Here is a 21,546-nt window from a genome sequence, read left to right as displayed (position 1 = left end):
ATTCACAGGAATACTTAATTTAAAAATGTGCCAAAGCACAAGAATAAACTTTTGCATGACAAAGGCAAAAATTTTGAATAATCCATCTTGTTCCTATCACAACACATGAAAAGTAAGGATAGGGAAAATAAAATAAAAACCTACATCAAGCAGAATGTATTTACAACAGACTGTTGTTCAGGCAGGTTAACAGAATAATCTTAATGTCTAGATTCATATAAAGAAATGACACAAACATTGTGTCAGACTATACCTTGGCAGAAGTAAGTCTAAGATTGTGCAGTTATGTTTTGTTTCTTAAAAAGCAATTTTCCTGTATTACTCAGCCTCTCTTGCAGAAAGATGTCTGTCAAGTGTCTTCATGATTTCTTCCATTTGGCAATGAAAAAGGAACCCCGCACCAAGACCAAAACCAGCCAAATTCACCAGCTACCACTACAATGAATTTGTATGATCCGTGGACTGCACGTAGAAGAGGACTCAGAACACAGGCCTACTTTGGTTTGCATGTCACAGATTCCCTTTTAGCAACTGTGAGCTCGTATTTAGCTATGCAATACAGTGATTTACTGACTATGGATTTATGATGAAAAACTGCAGTGTCTCCTCTAGTTTCATTTTACAGACCATCTGAAAAATTAAAGAGGCCAAAACAGCAAAAGAATACATTATCCATTAACTAAGAAAAGGAGCCAGATTTAGTACTCAACACAGAGCGAGCCACTTGTGACAGCAGAATCTCACTGTAAATAATGTGACTATTACAGACAAGGCTTTCCCTAATGAATACTGGGTCAACACTTTCAGGTGAGAGCAGGCAACCTCTTATTATCCAAACAACTAATAAATTCTGAGGCAAGATGAAGTACGAATTCTGAGTAATAGTCTCTATCAAGTACATATATTGTCTTATCATTATGTATAATCTGAATGCTTCTTCCAGTATCACAGACACTTCCTTATAGAGGCAAATAATTTCCATATATGACAGAAATTCCCTCAGGCTGCAAGCAGTGGCCAAAACAGAACCCATGAGCCCAACATATACAGATCATCACTGGAGAGACAGAATGCCGACAGCTTCATTCGGGTGACTTGGCTAGCCAGAGAAAATGCTGGGCACAGATTCCACAGATATGTCAACTGAAATCTATTAAGAAGAGTTTGCCAGTTTCAAATTCAGCTCCCATCATTCTCCTAGTGGAGTAGTAATTAAGGCATAGGACTTTGGAGGACTGAAACAGCATACTTAATAGCTCTCAGCTCTGCTTTGGCCTGTATCAGCTCTTTTCACTATGTCATAATCCTGAAGAAATGTCTCACTGCAACTCCTGTACAGTTAATGTGGTTAATAGCTTGGATACACATAAAAGCAACACCGAAGATCTTGATTTAGCCTACAAAAAGACTCAAACGAACTTAACAGAAAGAGCTGGGGGAGGGTCGTTGGTTTGGGGGTGTTTGGTTTTTTCTAATTTAAAAATAATTAAAATAAATAAAAATCAAGCAATTATTTTGCATATGGAGTCTACTATAAATGCTGACATTCATAATATTACAGCAGAAGTTTTTAAGGGCTTTAGAATCTGAATTCTATGTGCAGAAACGCAAGTATGCCTAAACCTGCAAGTGTTAACAACTGCTTTTCCTACACGGTGTGTGGGGAAAAGCAGTGTTGTCAAATCTGTAGTTGCACTCTGCACATCAAGAACTATATAGCCAAATTGAGTGTATTATGCTACATGTATAGGTTCACAGAGGCATACCTGCACCATCTTGGGCTGTCACATCTGCACCATGTGTCACCATGATCCTGAGGCACTCTGCATGCCCCTTTGTGGCTGCCAGGTGAAAACTGGAAGAGAGCATTTACATGTCACTTATTATTAAGACATCCTTTCTCTTTCATTCACAAACCAAGTACTGGCAAGTTCTTCTCTCCCTGTCCTTAGATCTTTTGGCATCCTTCCACTGCCTCCCAAGAAGATAATAGCTCTGAAAGTGAGAAGGCACATCAAAAAGTTTTTGTAGTCATAGTTTTACACAGGCTGCTGTCTCATTAACCCATACCATATACCTTATGTACATCTAGTCCCACCCAATTTCTGAACTAACATCCCTAGTGATGTAATATATCCCCATAGAATGCCTGGGCTTGGGGAATTAATGAAGAAAACATTCAGAATGACTGACTTTGCTCTAGTCATTCTAGCCAATCCTGATCTCCATTTCAGTGACAAAATTTAGTTCCTCTAAAAGGTGATTCAGCTCCTAAATTAAACTAAATCAAGTTGTGCTTCTGCACTGTCCTTTACAGAGTTCATCTTTCTTCCACATAGAGGGGGGAAAAACCCTTTAGTGCCTGTAAATATCACCTGGAGAAATCAAAGCTACTGGACGTTTGTGCGACTGTGCTACACATGTATTTTTTCAGCTTTTGGTTTTGCTTTTCACCTCAAGCACATGCTTGTTTGAACAGTGGGAAATTGCAGAGGTTATCAACCACACCATGGCAGGACACACTTAACAGCGTCAATTACTAAAGATGTAATTACAGAACAAACCAAAGAAGTTATACTGAAGTCAAGCCTTTTCACAGCTGAAGGTTTATGTTTGACATCCTTGGCACCTCAAGATTCACAGAAGCAGTCCTATACATGTGCTACTGACTTAATTTTGCTGGGAAGCAGAAACGAAGGAAAAGCTTCTGAAAACAGAGAAGTTTATAACCTCCTGATGCATATCGTGCCAATCTCAAGATATGGGCACAGTACAGGCAGACATACTGCTTCTCTGTGAGTCCCACCAATATGAGCTTGATATACAGAGCTGTTCTCCAGTGGGAGTAATGCAAAAAACAAATTCAAGACAAAACACTTCCAATTACTATTTAATGGCGTGTAAAAAGTTGGGACCTTCATCAACATGCCCCAAACTGAAAAGGCCAGTATTTCCAGGATGTTTTCTCATATCTTTTAAAGGAGATGTTCATTTTTAACATCATGCACCCCTGTGTTAAGGGGATTTTCTCCTGGAATCTAAAGTGAACAGCACAAATCATGTAGCCGCACCAACTACTGTATTTAAGAGTTTACATTCTGAACAACTGCTTCCTTTAAATGTTAAAACTAACACATAAAGTTCAGCCTGCTAACCAGGGAAACAGGGAATAACAGGCAGGAATGAAGCAGCTATTTCTGGCACATAGTATGTGAACTGCAACACTCTGTTTCTCCAAGCTGTAGACTTCTTTGCAGTCTTCTTGAAAACTCAGCAGAGAAAAAGACCTACAGACAAGATCTGACAAAGGGTGGAAAATTAATCAAAACAGGACAGTTCCTGGAACAGAGTCCTCTATCAAGTACAGCAACTATCTCACTTCCTACAAGGAGTCCTTCCACACTGGCTGCTGCTGATTGCAAATGGCAGACAGGCAGCGCCGAACCGTTCTCTGCAAATATAAAAATACCCTGTGTGCTCATCCCCGTGCTTACTACTGCCATGAACGAACTGAAGAGTTAACACTTCCAAGAGCATAAAAAGCACTGCTGCTGGCTGTTCTCTAGTCATTCAAGATCAAAACTTCATGTACTTGGTGAGCAATGCAAAGTTGTGTAAACATTCTCCTTTAGAAGAGGTTTGTTTCTCAGGCTCTGGGAAAATGGCTGGGAGAGGGACACAAAAGGAGTCTGACAAATTCCAACACCTCTAATTTAGCCAGCACAACATACCAGCAAATACCGAAAAACGTTCAGATACATTTGTGTAGATACACAATACAATTGAAGTCACTTAAATATTAGGAAGGCTGTGAAGCACGCACTTGGCTCACTTACATTTGACAACATTCATAAGAATAATAAATACCTGAAAAATAATAACTTGGCTAAATCTGGAACACTGAGGTTTTATGGACAGACTGTGTAGGATGGTGCCAAACGCAACATGAATACGCAAGTGCAAAAGAAGTTTTATTTAGGTAGAATCAGACTGCAAAGAAAGTATCAAAGAAAGAAGAAAAAATTAACCCCTTTCAGGTTCCAGACCTATGAACACATCAGCCCTACCAATGCAAACAATTCCCATGGCAGTTCTCAACAAGTTGTCACACACACAGATGCTGTGATTCACACAGCCAAAAATATTTTCAAGTAAGAAAGCCCTGATTAAAAATATTACTTCTCCCAAATTGACAGGATGAAAGAAACATCACCTGTAAGCAGTACAGGTGGTGTGAAAGATGAGAGAACATGTATGAAGGATGTAAAGATCTAACGAAAGCAAAAATATAGAAGCTATATGGAGAGTCCTGTGAAAAGAGAGGATGTTAAGTTTTAAACTCTCAGTCATTTATACAGTGACCTAAGCCCAATAGCACTGGGCCGCTGCAGCTCCCTCCCAACTGCTTGCTATGTGTCCCCTCCCTGCATCCTTGTACTGCTACCATCTCTCACGTAAACCTGTAGCAACATGTTTTTACTTAATTATCGAAAAACAACTGGGACGGGAATTAGAGACGTGGTTAGTTAGCTGCTGATTTAGTAAACTGAACTGTCTTACCAGGAAACCAGCCCTGCTCAAGAGAGAGAGGGGAATGACTTCAGACTGGGATGAACCTCTTACAGCCATATTTAAGTCAAGAGGGCACTGCGCAAAAACTTTCCCTTGAGAAGTGATCTAACTGATTTTAAAGTTAATAGCCCCCGCTTTTTTTTTAATTAAAAAAACCCAAACAAACCAAAAAAACAAACACTTTAGTAGTAGATACTGAGGGCTCCTATGTAGCAAGTGAGGCTCCAGAAACAAAGAAGCCTGTAGAGATTCATTTCAGTATGGAGCAATTCTTTACAAGCTACATAAACTTTCCTAAAATATTTGAGACAAAAGCTGCAGGTTTCCAAACACTGGAGTTCTCACCATCTGGAAGCCTTAAGCAGCAGTGCATTTTACTTGCATCTTTCACGAATAAACTTCCCTTAATATGAAAGCAAACAAGTTTTCCTCCCACTTCCTGGTTGTGCAATGACTTAGGCAAATAAAAACAAACACATAGGGCTTGAGTTGGAACGAGGGCCAAACTGAGGGTTAGATTCTCATTCAGCCTAAAATCCCATTACAACATAGTTAATTTTCCCTTCACAATAGATAAGCCTGTTACCACCACTTAGAGCCACATCTTGATACCCTAGCCTGAACTGATTAGAGATGGATTCCTTTTACTGCTGTAAAACATTTCTATTCTTCCTAAGGGGCTGGATGGTCTTTTATTATTGTCTCCAGACCTTCCAGTGCAGCAGAGGAGCGGCTGCCCTTCCCAGTGGTTTTCTCACTGGATCCAGAAATGAAGCAAGTCAGCATTCAAGACCAACCTCTGCAGCAGCTGATAAAGATCAGTTGGTTGACACTGCTTTTTCCTACTGGGAATGTACAGGCCTTGTAACTACTTAGTCCTTAACAAGATAAAGTAAACAATTATGTTCTTCAGGACGAACACAAAGCCCAGTTGGACTAAACAGGCCTTGAGAATAAGAGCAAACACACAGCAAAATTTCATTAGATTTGCAGTCACGTGGAGAAGAGCTATAAGACTATCACCTCAAAGTCCTGTCAAGACCTCAAATTTCTTGACCAGAAATGTTACTCAAATAACATTTTCAAATGCACTGATAGAGAGATGCTTTTTATGAATGCTTGGGGACCGAACAGACCGAACACAGCCCTGAACTAGTTTTGAACAGCAGATTTCTTACAGATAGGAGATGTCAACTGGTGAAGCACTTAGAACTGTCCTAAACAAGCCCATCCCTTATTCAGGGCAAAGGACATTTTCCACGTTTTGGTTACAAAGTCAAGCTAGCAAGGGAACAGAGACTTCTTCAATCAGTGTCTGACAGACAGAGCACAAGAGTTCAGATAAAGCTGGTCTTTGCTAGAAGGCCAAGAATGAGTGTTTCCGGACATTATTTAAACACCAGACAGTCTAATTCAAACAGAAAAGTGCTGTAATTTTTACTACTTAGCTCACATACAACATTTCTTTAAAAATACTTTCACCACAGGTAGAAGAACAGAATTAATCCACATTTAGAGGTTAGACTTGTAAAAATGGAGCTAACTGAGCTTGCTAAATTGGTGTTAGCAGTAAGACATGGGTCTGCCATATCCAGGTTCTCTGCTTAACCATTTGCACAGCTACATCCTGCAAAACTGAGCACAATCCTCTGACTGACTGTTATTTTGACAGCTGGCTTAAAACAACTGGGTGGTCCATATATGTAGGGAAAATGCAACAAAAGTAGAGTGGAATGTGAGAAAATAAGAAAAAATAAATATGAAGTCTTAATTTAACACAGTAACCTTCTAACTAGGAAATTTTAATCTGTGAAAAGAAAAACAGAAAAAAAAAGGGCAGAAAAATTACACCAAATCAAGCGGCTCCATCTGTTTTTGGCAAGGTCACACTCCAGAGTTTTTTTGGGGGGCAGATTAAGCATTCTCTGTAACACAGATTTTCTCCAGGACCTGAAAGTAGACTGACACATTACTAACCAAAACTCAAAGCAAATTAAGAGCATTGTTGAATTATGAATGCTAAGTGAATATTGTATTTGCTATTTTCTGTTATGACAAACATGGAACAAAGTCAAACATACATGCAAGCCTATAATTCTATTGTTCTTTGCCATTTTAATCTGAGTGCTCTGAAAATATTTTAAGTGCAAGAATGTTTGAAATACACTATGAACTCACATACACTCATTGTCAAGGTTTATTTTGAGTAAAAACATCCTCCCCCAAGGCAGATCATTCTTCTTCATTTTCTAATGTACATCAACTCTTCGCTGACTTTTAGAAAGTCTGACTTGTCTGCCAACAGTTTGATGATTTACAGTTTCCCGACCAACCAATACCTTCACACAAACAAACAAGACTGATAAAATAAAGATACAGAACTGCTTGGAGTCTTTGTAATGCTGAGTAAAAAAAATACAGAAATGGAAGATATTCAGGCTTTGCTGCTACCAGGTCAGACAGGCAAGTAATTTGCCAGCTATCTCAGTCAGAAAGAGACCCAGTGATAACCTGGCTGATTTTCTGCACTGACTTGAGCTTTTACACATTTTAGAGGTAGCATCTAGCTTATAGTGTCTATTATCCCTCAAAGCCTCAACTCCTACTTCAGTAACAACAGCAAAAATAAATACATTAGATGATATCTGACTTTTGACTGTTTTCCACCACAGGCTGAGTAGCAGAAGTGCTAGAGTGCCCGAGACCTAACCTGGAGGAGAAAGGGCCGTGAGTACCACTAGAGCAGCATATTCTGTGCATGAAGGAAGTGCCTGCTGTCACTCAGGAGGAAGTCCAGTGTGGTGTCCTCTCACATGCAGCACAATGACCAGTAATTAGAGAAGAATACAGTTTAATTTTCTGTGAATGTTTTTAGATTTTATCAGCATAAAAACAATTATGAAAGTAAGCTTTTTAAATAAAACAAAATTTTGACACATCCTGAATTTAATTAATAGAAAAATTATCACCTTCAGATTTAAAGATTGGGAAAGTCCCAGGATGGTCCTGAAACTGGAGGTGTTTTCTGCCTTCCTCTGCCAACCCAGGCAGAGCTCTCAGCAAAGTGGTAACTGTCCATTCCAGCAAGGATTATGCTTCTATGAGCAGCACATCCCAGGTTCTGCTCCTTCCTTGCACCAGCACAAGTAGGTAGGTACCTGTGTGGCTGGTGAGCTGGTACAGGGAACAAAGCCAGTTGAAAACCAAACCTGTCTTCCTGTTTCATCACACAGTTACAGGTGCATGCACCCTGTCAGTGCAAAGAAAAGAATGGGAAGTAGAATTTCACCTTAAACCTAAAAGCTAAGATTAAACCATGAATGTTTCCCCACGAAAGCCACAGAATCCTTCTCTTTCCCTGACTGCATTATCAAAAGACAGCCACTTATTTGACATGATATATGTCTTAGGAACAGCCAGTCATTTTATTATGGAGGAACCACTCCAGATGGTTGGCAAATCAGACTGCCTTAAAGGAAAATCAGACATCTACAGGTACCACTATCAATACTTACTAGTTCTTTAGTTTCGGGTTTGTGTTTTTTTTTTAAAACAAATAAAAGCCATAGCTTCGCACTGCACCCATTTCATCTCCTCCTAAGAGCAAAATGTAGTAAATTTGGCTTTTCATTAAATGCTGGCAGTCCATGTCATGATCCTGTCACACACATGCACGCAGCCACAAGAGTGCAAAAATCCGCTTAGGAAAAACAGTTACAGGAAATAGATTTTGTTTTCAAGCCAGAGTTGGCACCATTACAAACTGAGAAAATTAAGTATTCTGAGTTTTAAGACATTCAATCACTGAGTTGCTAACTAACACCTTCTGGAGTGCAGGCAGGTTAAGATTTTAAGAAGCTGACATAGGCAGGTATGGATTTACTAGGAGCTGTGGGAGATTTTTACCCTCTCTCCCCCTCAGCACCAGCCACTGCAAAGTGAAGTGATGCACACAGCCTGTGTTCTCCTATCTTCTATTTAAACGTGAGATGGCATTTGCCTTCCCCCAATACACACAAAACCCTCTGGCAAAAACCCTACACGACACTTCTGCATTAGCATATATTCTGGAACAGCTTTCACACCCCCCCCCCAAAACCAACTCTACCACCCCCCTAAAAAAACCCAAACCAAACAAAAAAACCCAACACAGATTTCATATAAAGTTTCCAGCTTTGCCTCATAGCATAAAAAGTCTTGTTTCAATCATACACACCTCAAGGTACAGGACATTAATAAAAGGCAAGCCTGCTGAAAGGCTGCTTTCTTAATAGGAAAAAAGCAATTGCATCATGTAACACAGGAGCTGGCAAGCTACAGACTCCTGATTTTAGCCTTCAAACTCAGCAGAAATATCCACCCAGCTGCTCTTCAGAGAGATTTCTGGGATCCCCAAAAGCTTTATATTTTTCATTCTCAGGTTGTGTTCCAGCAGTTCCATTTTCATACACAGTTTTCTTTGGCAAACTCTATTACCACATTAACACAAACTCCCACTTCAAGTCTGAAACATATAGACTTTTCTTCCATGTACCATTAATTGTAAACATAAATGCTCACAAGTTAGATTTATCATATGAAGTTTCCTGCAGAGTGTCCATTTTTAAAGTCCCTCAATAACTAACATCAGCAAATTGCAACAGAGATTCTGCCAAGGGTGAGCTTCAGGGCACTCCTAGGTGTTGACAGAAAGTCTGAAGTTTTGAAATACTACTTTTATTTCTGGTGTTGCAGGTTAGGAAAACAGACAAAGTACAACAAACAATGAAGTCTCAGAAAGCTTAAAGAGCCTAGAAATGAGAGCAGTGTCTCCTGTGCCTCTAAAACCAAGTTCAGAGGCATGAAGGAAGGCAGAGGAGTAGGGAAGATTCCTTCTGGTGGTTTCTTTAAAAACACATCCCACATGTAAAGCCCAAAGGGGTGCACAGTTAGCTTCTCAAGCTTCTGGCAATACATCTTTTCAGCATAGGGTGCAATCCCTGAGGATGCCAGGGATGTGCCGAGATCAACATAACTTCCTTCCTGACTTAGGTAAAACCAGCTAGCTACCTGCTATGGTTTCTTGTAAGGCCAGAATAGAGTCCAAAGTTAAAATTAAGCCCAGCAAATGAGAGCAATGACTAGCGCCTCCCTTGACCTTCATCCTGCAACACAACCCACTTGGTATTGCTGCTATGTGCCAGCAAATGCCAATAACCACCTTAGTACATGAAAAGTCATGAAATTAGAGCAAGGAAATCCCAAACCATGTTAGCGTAACAAGAGGCCAGGAAAAGGCTGAAAAGGCTGAGAAAAACAGAGTAAAAGTTAATCTAAAGAAAACATTTTTGTTGCATGAAAATCCAGCCAGGCTTAAGAACTGCATATAGTGCTCCAAGAACCAAAGAGCATGGATATCCTCATGCGACATGAGGGACATTGATAAAGGATAGCTCAGGGTTATGTGCTGTGTTTGAAGTTTCTGTGCCTTTTACATTTACAATACTTCCAATCTCTTCAGATTTGAAGCAACATAATTATTTGGATTTATTTTTTTTAATTAAACTGTATAAAGTGAACTTCTCTTAATTCATAGGGGAATTGCAAAACAAGAGCAATAATACATACTTAAAGTAATTAATCTACTAGTAACACATTCTTCAGAGACCACTGGTCAAGATGACCTCTTAACATTTTTTTTATAAACTATTTAAATGATTACGGTAATATATTTTTATTTTGCATTTCAGAATAACTACACTACTAAAGCGTTTAAGATTCCACATTTCTGAAGAAGAGTAGGGACTGGAACACAGACACGTACAGGAAAAGGCTACTTCAGAGCTTTCCTACATTTTCCAGTTAGTACTTTCCCAACACAGCATGCACCTGTAAAGCAGGTGCCAGAGAATGCAGAGTGATATCTAAGTCCAATACATAAGCAGCCACCAGCATAGTCTATTGCCTGAGACCTCATTTTGAAGCTAGAAAAATGAAATAAATCCAACATTTGCACATTGCTCTGTTTTGGCTGTCTGTTGTTCCTTTTCCCTTCATAGATTAGAGTACATTTTTAAGCCAGTAGCAGCCAGTTGGTGTAATTAAAATCTACACATACAGCTTATTTGGTTGCATAAGTCTTTGAAAAATATGTAGAATAACTGCAGCCCATTATGTAGATAAAAATAAAAAAAAACCTGCAGCCTTAGTCCTGTCCCCTCCAGTCTTAGAGAGCCTGGTTCTGTCTGACCCAGGGGAGGCATGCTTCCCTCCTGCTCCCCTGCCAGCTCAGGTAAAATGAGTGCAAGGAGCAGCTGCAGCATTGCTCATGCAGAAGTGGGGTGCTGGGTTCTGCCTCCATGTGAGCCAAGCTGCAGCTGTTTCAAGTCAGGCATACAAAAACTTCCAACCATCTAGGCTACGCTCTGATCCAGGCAACTGACAAACTTCTTGAAACCTGGCCAGGTCTGGTAAAATCTGGGTATTTGGCAACTCTGCAAATGGAACTGCTTTACAGAGAATTCCAGTGGCTGCCTGATGCTGCATTACAGGTTTGGCCGATCCTACCTGTGAGCAGGAGTGGAACGTGCAGCTCACAGGGTATCCAAACACATCTTAAAGGAGTCCTTCAGAAGATGACTTGCTTTCTTCTGAAATGACAGCCCTACTAATAGATAATGAAATGCAATAGTTTATTAAGAATAGCCATCCTATCAGCCTATGTGAAAAAGATAAAACAGAAGGCGCAAGCTGACTCCTAGAAGAAATTACAGAGTGATTGTTTCCTCTTTGAACTCCAGCTATCATTTGCAAGAAGTCCTGTGCATGTAAGATGCAAAACCTGTTGGGATGTTTCTCAATGCTCAAAGAACTTTCTATGAAATAGGGAGTTTGCTCTTTAAGTAAGTAAAATTTGTTTGTTTTACAATATAGGAAATCACTAAAGAGAGAAAGTGAAAAGCTTCCCTTTTCGGAAGTGAAGTTTAGGATCTTCATAATTGAAATTAAACTAAAGAGCATTAATTTCTGTCTCTTCAGAAGATGGCCTCTTCACTTTTTTTTTTTAACATGAAGGCATAAAACCACTAAAATGTCTTATAAAAAATCGCTTCAAAAATGCGTGCTAGAACCTGAATGCTGTTGATTTCAAGTCCTGTCAAAACTATAGCTAAGAACTAAAATTTGGATCATGATGTCTCCAAGTCTAAGTGATGGATCATGTACTCAAAACCGTCAGAAATGGTCTACACAGTTTCAGTCAAGAGCCAGCAACAAACCACTAACATGAATTCCACTCCATGGATCTCATTTAAAAGTCTGCATAATTGTCAATACAGTAATGTTTGTATGAAATGTGGAATTTTTCATGTATTGCCAAATTATAAAATCGAAGTTAAGTATTGCTCCTCCATTATGGAGATAAGAGCATTTCCTCTCACTATACATTAACAATTGGCTCATACTGAATGTAAGAGAAAGTTAATTAGCCCAATTTAGTATCCTGGCAGAGGATGGCTTCACCCAACCATGCCCAGATGTTTCATTAACATTTTTAAGTGTTAGTCTAAAGTAGAAAGCAATTTTTTCAGGAAACTTAATATCAACACCTTAATTGAATTATATTCATAACAATGCTGCAGGGGAGAGGGGGAACAACAAGGAACAATCAGGATTTGAACCTGAGAAGAACTTCAGGAAGGTTTTGGAGAGGCAAAAGCTTTTACACCCAAGTCTCCTATGGAAACAAACTTCACAAGAAATTTTGGAGTAAGAACCAGATTTCTGCCATCTTTTAGCTAGAGATAAAAGGTGAAGATCACTGTTGTCTTCCTTATTTTGTCCATGCTCTGAAACCTAGATATTATTGTGGCCATCTGGAACATCATAAATTAAATATTGTGATAAAAGTCAATTAAAAAATATTTTCTGTCAGGGATCATATCAGGTCACTGGAACACCAATGAAATCCACTCCTGGAGAAGTGACAATCCTCAGGCACTACCGTTCTTGCAGCTCCTACCCCAGTACAATTTTCCAAAGACAGTATGCTAGTATGCTTTTTTACTTAAATGTTTAGGCAATTTTAAGAGATGATACAGACTCTGTACAAAAGAAACATCTTCTAAAGCATGGTGTTAGACTGAGGACCCCCAATATGTGCACAAGAAAATAATGTAGAAACTGCCTGAATTTCAGAGGTCTCCTAGAGGATTTATAGGAATTTCTAATCAAGAAAGGAGGCTAATACAATTCTTCTTCCCTTTCACAGGCACTGAGCTGACCTGACTCACTCATGGGGGCCTTCAACTTTCCAGACGGCTGCTGGAAATACAACACAGCAGAGAGCAAGCAGCCTAGGAGGTTCCTGGAGTGTGTGGACGATAACTTCCTGACACAGCTGGTGGGTGAGCCAACCAGGGGAGGAGCCTCGCTAGATCTGTTGTTTATGAACAGGGAAGGACTGGTGGGAGGTGTGGTAGTCGGAGGCTGTCTTGGGCTTAGGGACCATGAAATGATAGAATTTTCAATTCTTGGTGAGGCAAGGAAGGTGGTCGGCAAAACCACCACTATGGACTTCCGGAGGGCAAACTTTGGCCTCTTTGAAGCACTGGTTGAGAGAGTCCCTTGAGAGACAGTCCTGAAAGGCAAAGGGGTCCAGGAAGGCTGGAGATTCTTCAAGAAGGGAGTCTTAAAGGCTCAGGACCAGGCTATTCCCATGTGCCGCAAGTCAAACCACTGAGAAAAACGACCAGCCTGGCTGAAGCGGGAGCTTTTGCTAGGAGTCAATAAAAAAAGGAGAGTTTATCATCTCTGGAAGAAAGGGTGGGCAACTTGGGAGGAGTACAGGGATCTTGTTAGGTCATACAGAGAGAAAATTAGAAAGGCAATAGCTCTGCTAGAAATCAATCTGGCCACTATTGTAAGGGACAACAAAAAATGTTTTTACAAATATGTTAACAATAAAAAGAGAGTCAAGGAGAATATCTGTCCTTTAATGGGTACAGAAGGGAACATTGCCACCAGAGATGAGGAAAAGGCTGAGGTACTTAATGCCTTCTTTGCCTCAGTCTTTAATAAGGAGACCAGTTATCCTCAGGGTACTCTTCCCCCTGAGCTGGAAGGTGAGGATGAAGAGCAGACTATACCCCCCTTAATCCAGGAGGAAATAGTTAGTGACCTACTACGCCATCTGGACACTCACAATCTATAGGACTCAATGGGATCCATCCAAGAGTACTGAGGGAACTAGCAGAGGTCCTTGCCAAGCCACTCTCTATCATCTATCAGCATTCCTGGTCAACAGGGGAGGCCCCAGAGGACTGGAGGCTTGCCAGTGTGACTCCCATTTACAAGAAGGGTTGGAGGGAGGATCCTGGGAACTACAGGCCTGTCAGCCTGACCTCGGTACTGGGGAAGATTATGGAACGGTTTGTCTTGAGAGCACTCACATGGCAAGTCCAGGACAAGCAGGGGATCAGGCCCAGTCAGCATGGGTTTAGGAAAGGCAGGTCCTGCTTGACCAACCTGATCTCCTTCTATGACCGGGTGACCCGCCTAGTGGATGAGCGGAAGGCTGTGGATGTTATCTACCTTGACTTCAGCAAGGCCTCTGACACTGTCTCTCACGGCATACTCCTTGAGAAGCTGGCGTCTTATGGCTTGGACAAGTGTACTCTTCGCTGGGTGAGAAATTGGCTGGATGGACGAGCCCAGAGGGTTGTGGTGAATGGGGTGAAATCCAGTTGGCGGTGGGTCACAAGTGGTGTTCCCCAGGACTCGGTGTTGGGCCCCGTTCTGTTTAATATCTTCATCAATGATTTGGACGAGGGCATCGAGTGCACTCTCAGCAAGTTTGCAGATGTCACCAAGTTGGGAGGGAGGGTTGATCTGCTCGAGGGTAGGAAGGGTCTACAGAGGGATCTGGACAGGCTGGATCGATGGGCTGAAGCCAATCGTATGAAGTTCAACAAGGCCAAGTGTGAGGTCCTGCCCTTGGTTCACAACAACCCCATGCAGCGCTACAGGCTTGGGGAAGAGTGGCTGGAAAGCTGCCTGGTGGAAAAGGACCTGGGGGTGCTGGTCGACAGCCGGCTGAATATGAGCCAGCAGTGTGCCCAGGTGGCCAAGAAGGCCAACGGCATCCTGGCCTGTATCAGAAATGGTGTGGCCAGCAGGAGCAGGGAGGTGGTTGTTCCCCTGTACTGGGCACTGGTGAGGCCGCCCCTCGAGTCCTGTGTTCAGTTTTGGGCCCCTCACTGCAGGAAAGACATGGAGGTGCTGGAGCGTGTCCAGAGAAGGGCAACCAAGCTGGTGAGGGGCCTGGAGCACAAGTCTTGTGAGGAGCGGCTGAGGGAGCTGGGGCTGTTTAGTCTGGAGAAGAGGAGGCTGAGGGGAGACCTTATCGCTCTCTACAGCTACCTGAAAGGGGGGTTGTAGTGAGGTGGGTGCTGGTCTCTTCTGTCAGGTGGCTGGAGATAGAACGAGAGGAAATGGCCTCAAGTTGCAGCAGGGGAGGTTTAGATTGGATATTAGGAAAAATTTCCTTACTGAGAGGGCTGTCAGACATTGGAATAGGCTGCCCAGGGAAGTGGTGGAGTCACCATCCCTGGAGGTGTTCAAAAAGTATGTAGACAAGGTACTCCAGAACATGGTTTAGTGGGCATGGATGATGGCTGGACTCAATGATCTTGAAGGTCTTTTCCAGCCTAAATGATTCTATGATTTCTCCAATTTTGAAGATCACCTGTCTAAACAATTTTCTATGGTTTTCTTTCTCAACTAGAACAGTATAACGACTGTAGTAAGTCTGTATTCTTCCAATAGGTTCCTTTAAGATAAATATTATTATGTACAAGGAAAGACTCTCAAAGGTAATTAAAACCTGATTTACTTTTTGAACTGTGATGTCCTTCATGCCATTCGACCCACCTCCTTATACAATAAGATCCGAAAGAAAGAAAAGAAAAATGAATACTATGTACATGATAAAGGATTTGGGGTTGGAACATGCTCCAAATTTTATTTTCAGTTCAGCCTCCGAGGCATGAACATTCTGGTTCAAATGAAAATATGTCATTTCTACTAACTGCTATTGACAATAGTTTTGTGAAACAATCCTTAAAGACTGCATTTGTGGAGGTTTCTGAAGCTTTTTTGTACCATTGTCAGACTAATTTTATTAAACAACAGCTGATTCAATTGCAGTTAAAAAAATTTACAGAGACTATTGTTTCATTTAATAGCCATAAGCATTTAATTCTAGTTCAGTACCTTGCAGAAACATGCAAACATGGTAATAATGGACTGGCACACAGACAAAGTAACTTTAGGAAAAAGAAGTGCTGCCATCTATACATTGTGAATACTTCCCAAAATCCTCCCCTACCCTGCACTCCAATAACAGCAGCAGCTTCTTTAAGTAACAGCCCATTTGAACGCTTGGTTTTGTGGAAAGTGCAGTACATGAATGAATGCTATGCCCTCCTGAAAAGGCTCTCTTTGAAAACCCTTTTTTGTTAGTTTAAGTGGGATTTAAATTATCAAATTCCAAACTGGAAAGCACTGTTTTGTTGTTTAAGGAAGCTGGACAAAAAAAACCCTATCTGGCAGAATAAGACTACAATGGCAGAGTCAGATTTCCAGATAGGTTCTATTACAAGTGCGCTTGGCAATAGTCTCTGCTATGTAAGTGGGAGCAACAATGGGGCTGTGTCAACTTATGCCAAAGGTGGATTTGCTCCATGGCCTTAAAATTGATTTATTGTTTATAGAAAAGACTGAGTCAGAGGCAGGGCGGTGGTGTGGAAAGTCAGGCAAGTCTTAAAAAACTCATTTCATTATTCTGACAATATTTTTTTAATACTTTTTTTTTTAAGAGGTACTGCTGGAGAGTTAAACTGCCTGATGAAAATCTGTAAATATTACCTCCAAGAAATTTACTAGTACCTAGACCTCATTAATTTAAGCATATCTATTTTATTGCATGTGGGCAAGCCACAAAGAAAAGGACCTATAGGACAGAGGCAAAGAGGACAAAGGTGAGATTTAGGTGGTTATGTCCAAAACTGAGCCAGAGATGGAGCACATCGTAGCAGGACCAGTGGAATGATGCACACAGTACTAATTAAACAAGACAAATAGAGAAAATCCTGGGTTCTGCTCTCTGTTCCTCTCAGTTCAAGCATTTCATATTAAGAAGCTATTTGATTATAAACCAAATCCTTTTATGTACCCCTTTAAGCATGAAAAATTAGAGTCCTCTCTACCTTCTGTTTAAAATAATGTACTATATTACTATACTTCAAATAAATATCTGGGCAGTATCGAGAATTCTGTTTGTAGGGTTATTAGCAGAGTGAAAAAGAAAAGATCTTAAAAGAAACATGTCACACCTTGAGGGAACAGACAATGACAGACTTAAACCTGTACTGCAACAGTCAATTGTTTCTCCTTTTTTGCTTTCAAGCACATTCCAAAGTCTTTAATCACATTATGCACACTGTTATATAATTGAATCCATCACGTTCTTCTGGTTAGTCACCTTCAGCTTAATTATGTAAACAACTGCATCAATATGTACTGACAGGGATCAATACACCAGTTATCTAAACTGCTCCCTTCCCACATGGCACTGCAGACCACTTTCTAAAAAGTAACCAGTGAAATCTGAGGACAATGGTGGCCAGTTGTCCCCAAAAGACCCCTCCAGATGCACCTTCTCAGCATGAGAGTCTCGCATGTTACAGATTAGGTAGCTGACAAACTAGTACCATGCTTCTGTGGGATGCTAACAGACCTCAGTGCTGGGCTGCAGCAGGGTCTATGCCTCTTAGCAGAGCTTCTGAGATAGGGCAAACCAGCTATGTTAGGCACCCAGAATCACTGTGCAGGAATGAAGCCTGCAAAATATAGGAGAAACAAGCCTACCCATACAGAAGTTATGGCTGTACTTCATTCTGCACACACTAAAAAAACACTCTGAAGTGGGGAAAATGAAAACAAGACACTGCCCATTATTAATAAGCTATACTGCAGAACTTTTCTGGGTCATGATACTCGTTGGTAGCCATGTCTTTCCAGATTAGCATCATTGTTTCTACACCTGACAGTCTCTATCTTTCAAAATTGAGACAGAAATAACCTGAGCAGGTCTGGTGAGTTTCCCAAAGCAATAGAAACAGAATGAGAGTTGACACACTGTATTTCTGTATCACAGCAATACTATTTTTCTTCGTTTTCTCTCAAGCTTTCTTTTAAACCGCTAGGCAGAAATAACTAAAAAAGTAAACGACAATTAAATCAGCATACGGAACAAGAACAAGCAGAGATCTTCATAGCATTAATTCACATTTGTGCCAAGCAATTAAAAGAAGTATTTGTATCTGCGTTATTAGTAACAGCATCATGAATATAAATATGTGGTCATCAACTTCTTTGTAGCTGCAAATAAAGAAGAAAAAAGGGGAATTTTGTAGTGTCTCCCTGTAAAGCTGAAAATCATTGCACCAGATCCCTAGTTACAACAATTCTGTTTCTTAGTTAAGAGGCTTGTACATAAGCACTGATAATTTCTTTGACTTTGTTGGTTCCCTAGAAAAATTCATAGTATCAAATTATATATGAAACTTGCGAACTAGGTGTTACACTGGATACAGTGCAGCTTAAGAATCTAGCTCTGAAGTTATGTTGACTGTAAAAACATGAGATGCTAAACATAGCTGTAATTCGGAAGATCCAATGGAAGCCATGCTTTGATTGTGTTCAAAAGACAAACACGTGCATGCAACTTTTTAAAATAAAAAACATATTAAAGTGTGGACAAAGCCCACTTGAAGTAACTAGAGGACTTAGACTTCTGCAGTAAGAAGTTGCAGGTCATTATGAGTCACTGCCATCATTCACTTTCCTCAGATGCAGAACAGAAATAGGGTAGATGTAGGAAACTGAAACAGACCAAGCAAGAAGCAGAGCGTGACTCAATAAATCTAACCCAGAGGCAATTCATTAGAACTCATTATTTGGTATAAACTGCCTTGTGCTGCCTCTCCCAAGACTAGAAACAGTTTGCTTTTCTCCCCATTGTTTTGGGTTTGTGTGGCAGGGTTTTTTGGTAGCGGGGGAGGGGCTCCAGGGGTGGCTCCTGTGAGAAGCTGCCAGAAGCTTCCCCAGCTGTGAGCTGGACCTGCCTCTGACCAAGGCCGAGCCCACCAGTGACAGTGGTAGCGCCTCTGAGATAACATATTTAAGAAGGGGAACCTGCAGCAGAGGAGGAGATTGGAATGTGAGAGGAACCCCTCTGCAGATACCGAGGTCAGTGAAGCAGGAGGGGAGGAGGTGCGCCGCAGGAGGTTGATGCCACTGCAGCCCATGGTGAGACAAGACAGCAGGATGTCCCCCCTCAGCCCGTGAAGGGGAGCTGGAGAGCAGATGCCCATCTGCAGCCCAGGGAGGAGCCCACACCATATCTGGTGGATGCCCCCAAAGATGGTTGTGACTCCACAAGAAAGCCCGCACTGGAGCAGTCTGTGCCTGAAGGACTGCAGCCCGTGGAAAGGACCCACGCTGGGGCAGCTCGTGAAGGACTGCAGCCCATGGGAAGGACCCACATTGGAGAAATTAGTGGAGGACTGTCTCCCATGGGACGGACCCCATGGTGGAGCAGGGGATGAATGAGGAGTCCTCCCCCTGAGGAGAAGGGACATGAACTGACCCCAACCCCCATCCCCTGTTCCTCTGCACCGCTGGAGGGAGGAGGTAGAGAGAACTGGGAGTGGAGTTGAGGTGGGAAGGAGGGAGGGGTGGGGGGACGGTGTTCCAAGGTTTGGTTTTACTTGTTAATATCCTTGCTTTGATTTGATTTGTAGTAAATTAAATTGATTTTGTTTCTTCCCCAAGTTGAGCCTGTCTTTTGCCCATGACCATAAGTGTTGAGTGATCCCTCCCAGTCTTTGTCTCGACCCACAAGCCTTTCTTTATATTTTCTCCTTTTCTCCTCATCCCACTGTGGCTGGGATGGGGGGAGGAGTGAGCAAGCGGCTTCATGGTGCTTTGTTACCAGCTGGGTTTAAACCACGACACCCATCTATCCAGAACTTCATGAAGGCTTTGGTTCTGTCACAGGATGCCTATTTCTCATTTATCTATTTAATCATCTTTCTATGCTGTAAGAAAATAACTTTAAAGGATGGCAATCTCTTGGCTGTAATTTTCTTGCTGGAATCTTTTATCTTCCACAATTTAGAATGTTCACAGAACAACAGGAAGGATAGAAGAGAATACTATATACGAAATAAATAGAGGCTGCAAAAGGAATCTCGTTCACACAACTTTCACTGCTAAACTTCAATCAAAGCAACGAACAGTTGCACGAATCATTAGCATCTGCAGGATTTTAAATTCAGTCACCACAGTTTCAGTTCAAACTAATACATTAGAAGGAAAATTTATCTTAATTTCTGTCATTAAACTAATATCCATGAGAAAAAATAGCCCCAAAGATTAATGCCTTTTGGAGGGTGCGATCTGCAGTGTGCCATGAAATTCCCGAGTCCCAAAATACCCTGTCCTAAAATGGCCCCAATCTACCCAGCAATCCAGCTTCAAGTTACCTCAATGTGTTTGTGATTCCGAAATAGCATTTTAAATGTAGAATTGCAAATACAGACTACTAGAAAGGAGCTTTCCAGAATGTATTGTGCTTCATATGAAAAAGAAAACTTCATTTTCAGGATGGTCTCTGGTTCTTAATTTGTGTAAGTGGCATACATATCCAAGGCTGGTTTTGCCCCACCCTTCTGTTTAAATCACTTACGCAGTTTTGCCCTCACTATCTTGTTTGGTGGCACTGGCTCCCTTTTTACCCAGCAATGAAGCCACTTTCTCAGGATCACCATTCTCCACTGCCTGCAGCAGCCGGTCATCGTTCTTATTCCACTCATTGGTCTGGAGTAAAAGAAAAAGAAGGGAGAAATATCATTAGTACCAGCACTGTGCCCAGGCTCTGCTGAATGATCCTGCACACATTTATCACCATTGAAAGCTGAAAGAAAAACCCAATCCAACGAAACGGCACAGAGAAAGCCACATAAAAGTAATTTGCAAGCTGCGTAGCACAGGTTCCCAAGACCTTAATGGCTCAAGCCAAGGCCTAAGCAATCACTGGAGATGACCTGTAACATAAAAACTCTATAGAAGAGTAGTGCAGGAAGAAAATCCATTTGTTCTTAATGTATTTAAAAGTTCTCCTTCGTTTGCCTAGTCCTGGTTTCTATTTTGGAGCTGCACTGTCCCCATTGGACCTTCATTACATACATCATGTGGATGAGCAATGAGGTGCCTCAGCTGATTCACACCCCACCCTAACAACACAGGCCAGCCAAAACTTTCCATATTTAAGGTTTCTCCCAGCTCACACTTTGTAGACAGTAACAGGTTAAGAGACTGCCCTTTGCAGACTGTAACTAGCTTTACTATTTTTTATCCCCCACATTTGTCTTTAGAACAAATGAATCAACCACTCAGATTGATGGCACATCCCTAGTGCTGCTGAAAGAAAAGATGACCACCCTACATTTAAATCTTTCCAAAATTAATCCACTAACTCTTTTTGTTCCTTCTCATCAGCTGAATCAGGGAAAGGACACTACTTCCTAATGTGATGATTCTCCCTTCCCCTCTGAACTCTCAGGACATGGCCTATTTCCTCTACCAGACCTCCAAACTGGATCTAGTAAGATACTAAGAAAACAGAGGACAGTTAACCTTCTGTATCCCATGTGATCACAGCAAAACAAGTGAAAGTTGCATCCATGCCTTCTAGTCTGGACTCACAACAGGGTTCAGTCTTCAGGAAGAGCTGGTGCAATTAAAAGCTGCATTTGGATTAGTGTTAGCACCCTGCTACACTAAGGAGAGTTATCTTCAGCAGACTATGGCTTTCTCTTTGACATCAGTCAGCTCACCTCCAGCACGACTCATTTATTTGAGTTCATGCCT

The 21,546-nt window shown here is 41.4% G+C and overlaps 1 protein-coding gene across 4 annotated transcripts in view; it reads right to left on the bottom strand.

Annotated features, from left to right (window-relative positions):
- RAI14 (retinoic acid induced 14) overlaps window positions 1-21,546 on the bottom strand; it is an 89,791-nt gene that overhangs the window by 17,929 nt on the left and 50,316 nt on the right. For all 4 annotated transcript variants that reach the window (XM_075021730.1, XM_075021732.1, XM_075021733.1 and 1 more), the window contains 2 exons: window positions 20,363-20,493; window positions 1,767-1,855 (listed from right to left, as the gene is read on the bottom strand). In XM_075021730.1, coding sequence (XP_074877831.1) covers window positions 1,767-1,855; window positions 20,363-20,493 — 220 coding nt within the window. The remainder of the gene's footprint in view (window positions 1-1,766; window positions 1,856-20,362; window positions 20,494-21,546) is intronic.

This window comes from Buteo buteo, chromosome Z, assembly GCF_964188355.1.
Source record: "Buteo buteo chromosome Z, bButBut1.hap1.1, whole genome shotgun sequence".
NCBI classification, from domain to species: domain Eukaryota; kingdom Metazoa; phylum Chordata; class Aves; order Accipitriformes; family Accipitridae; genus Buteo; species Buteo buteo.
This window is presented reverse-complemented; position numbering and strand designations above follow the sequence as displayed.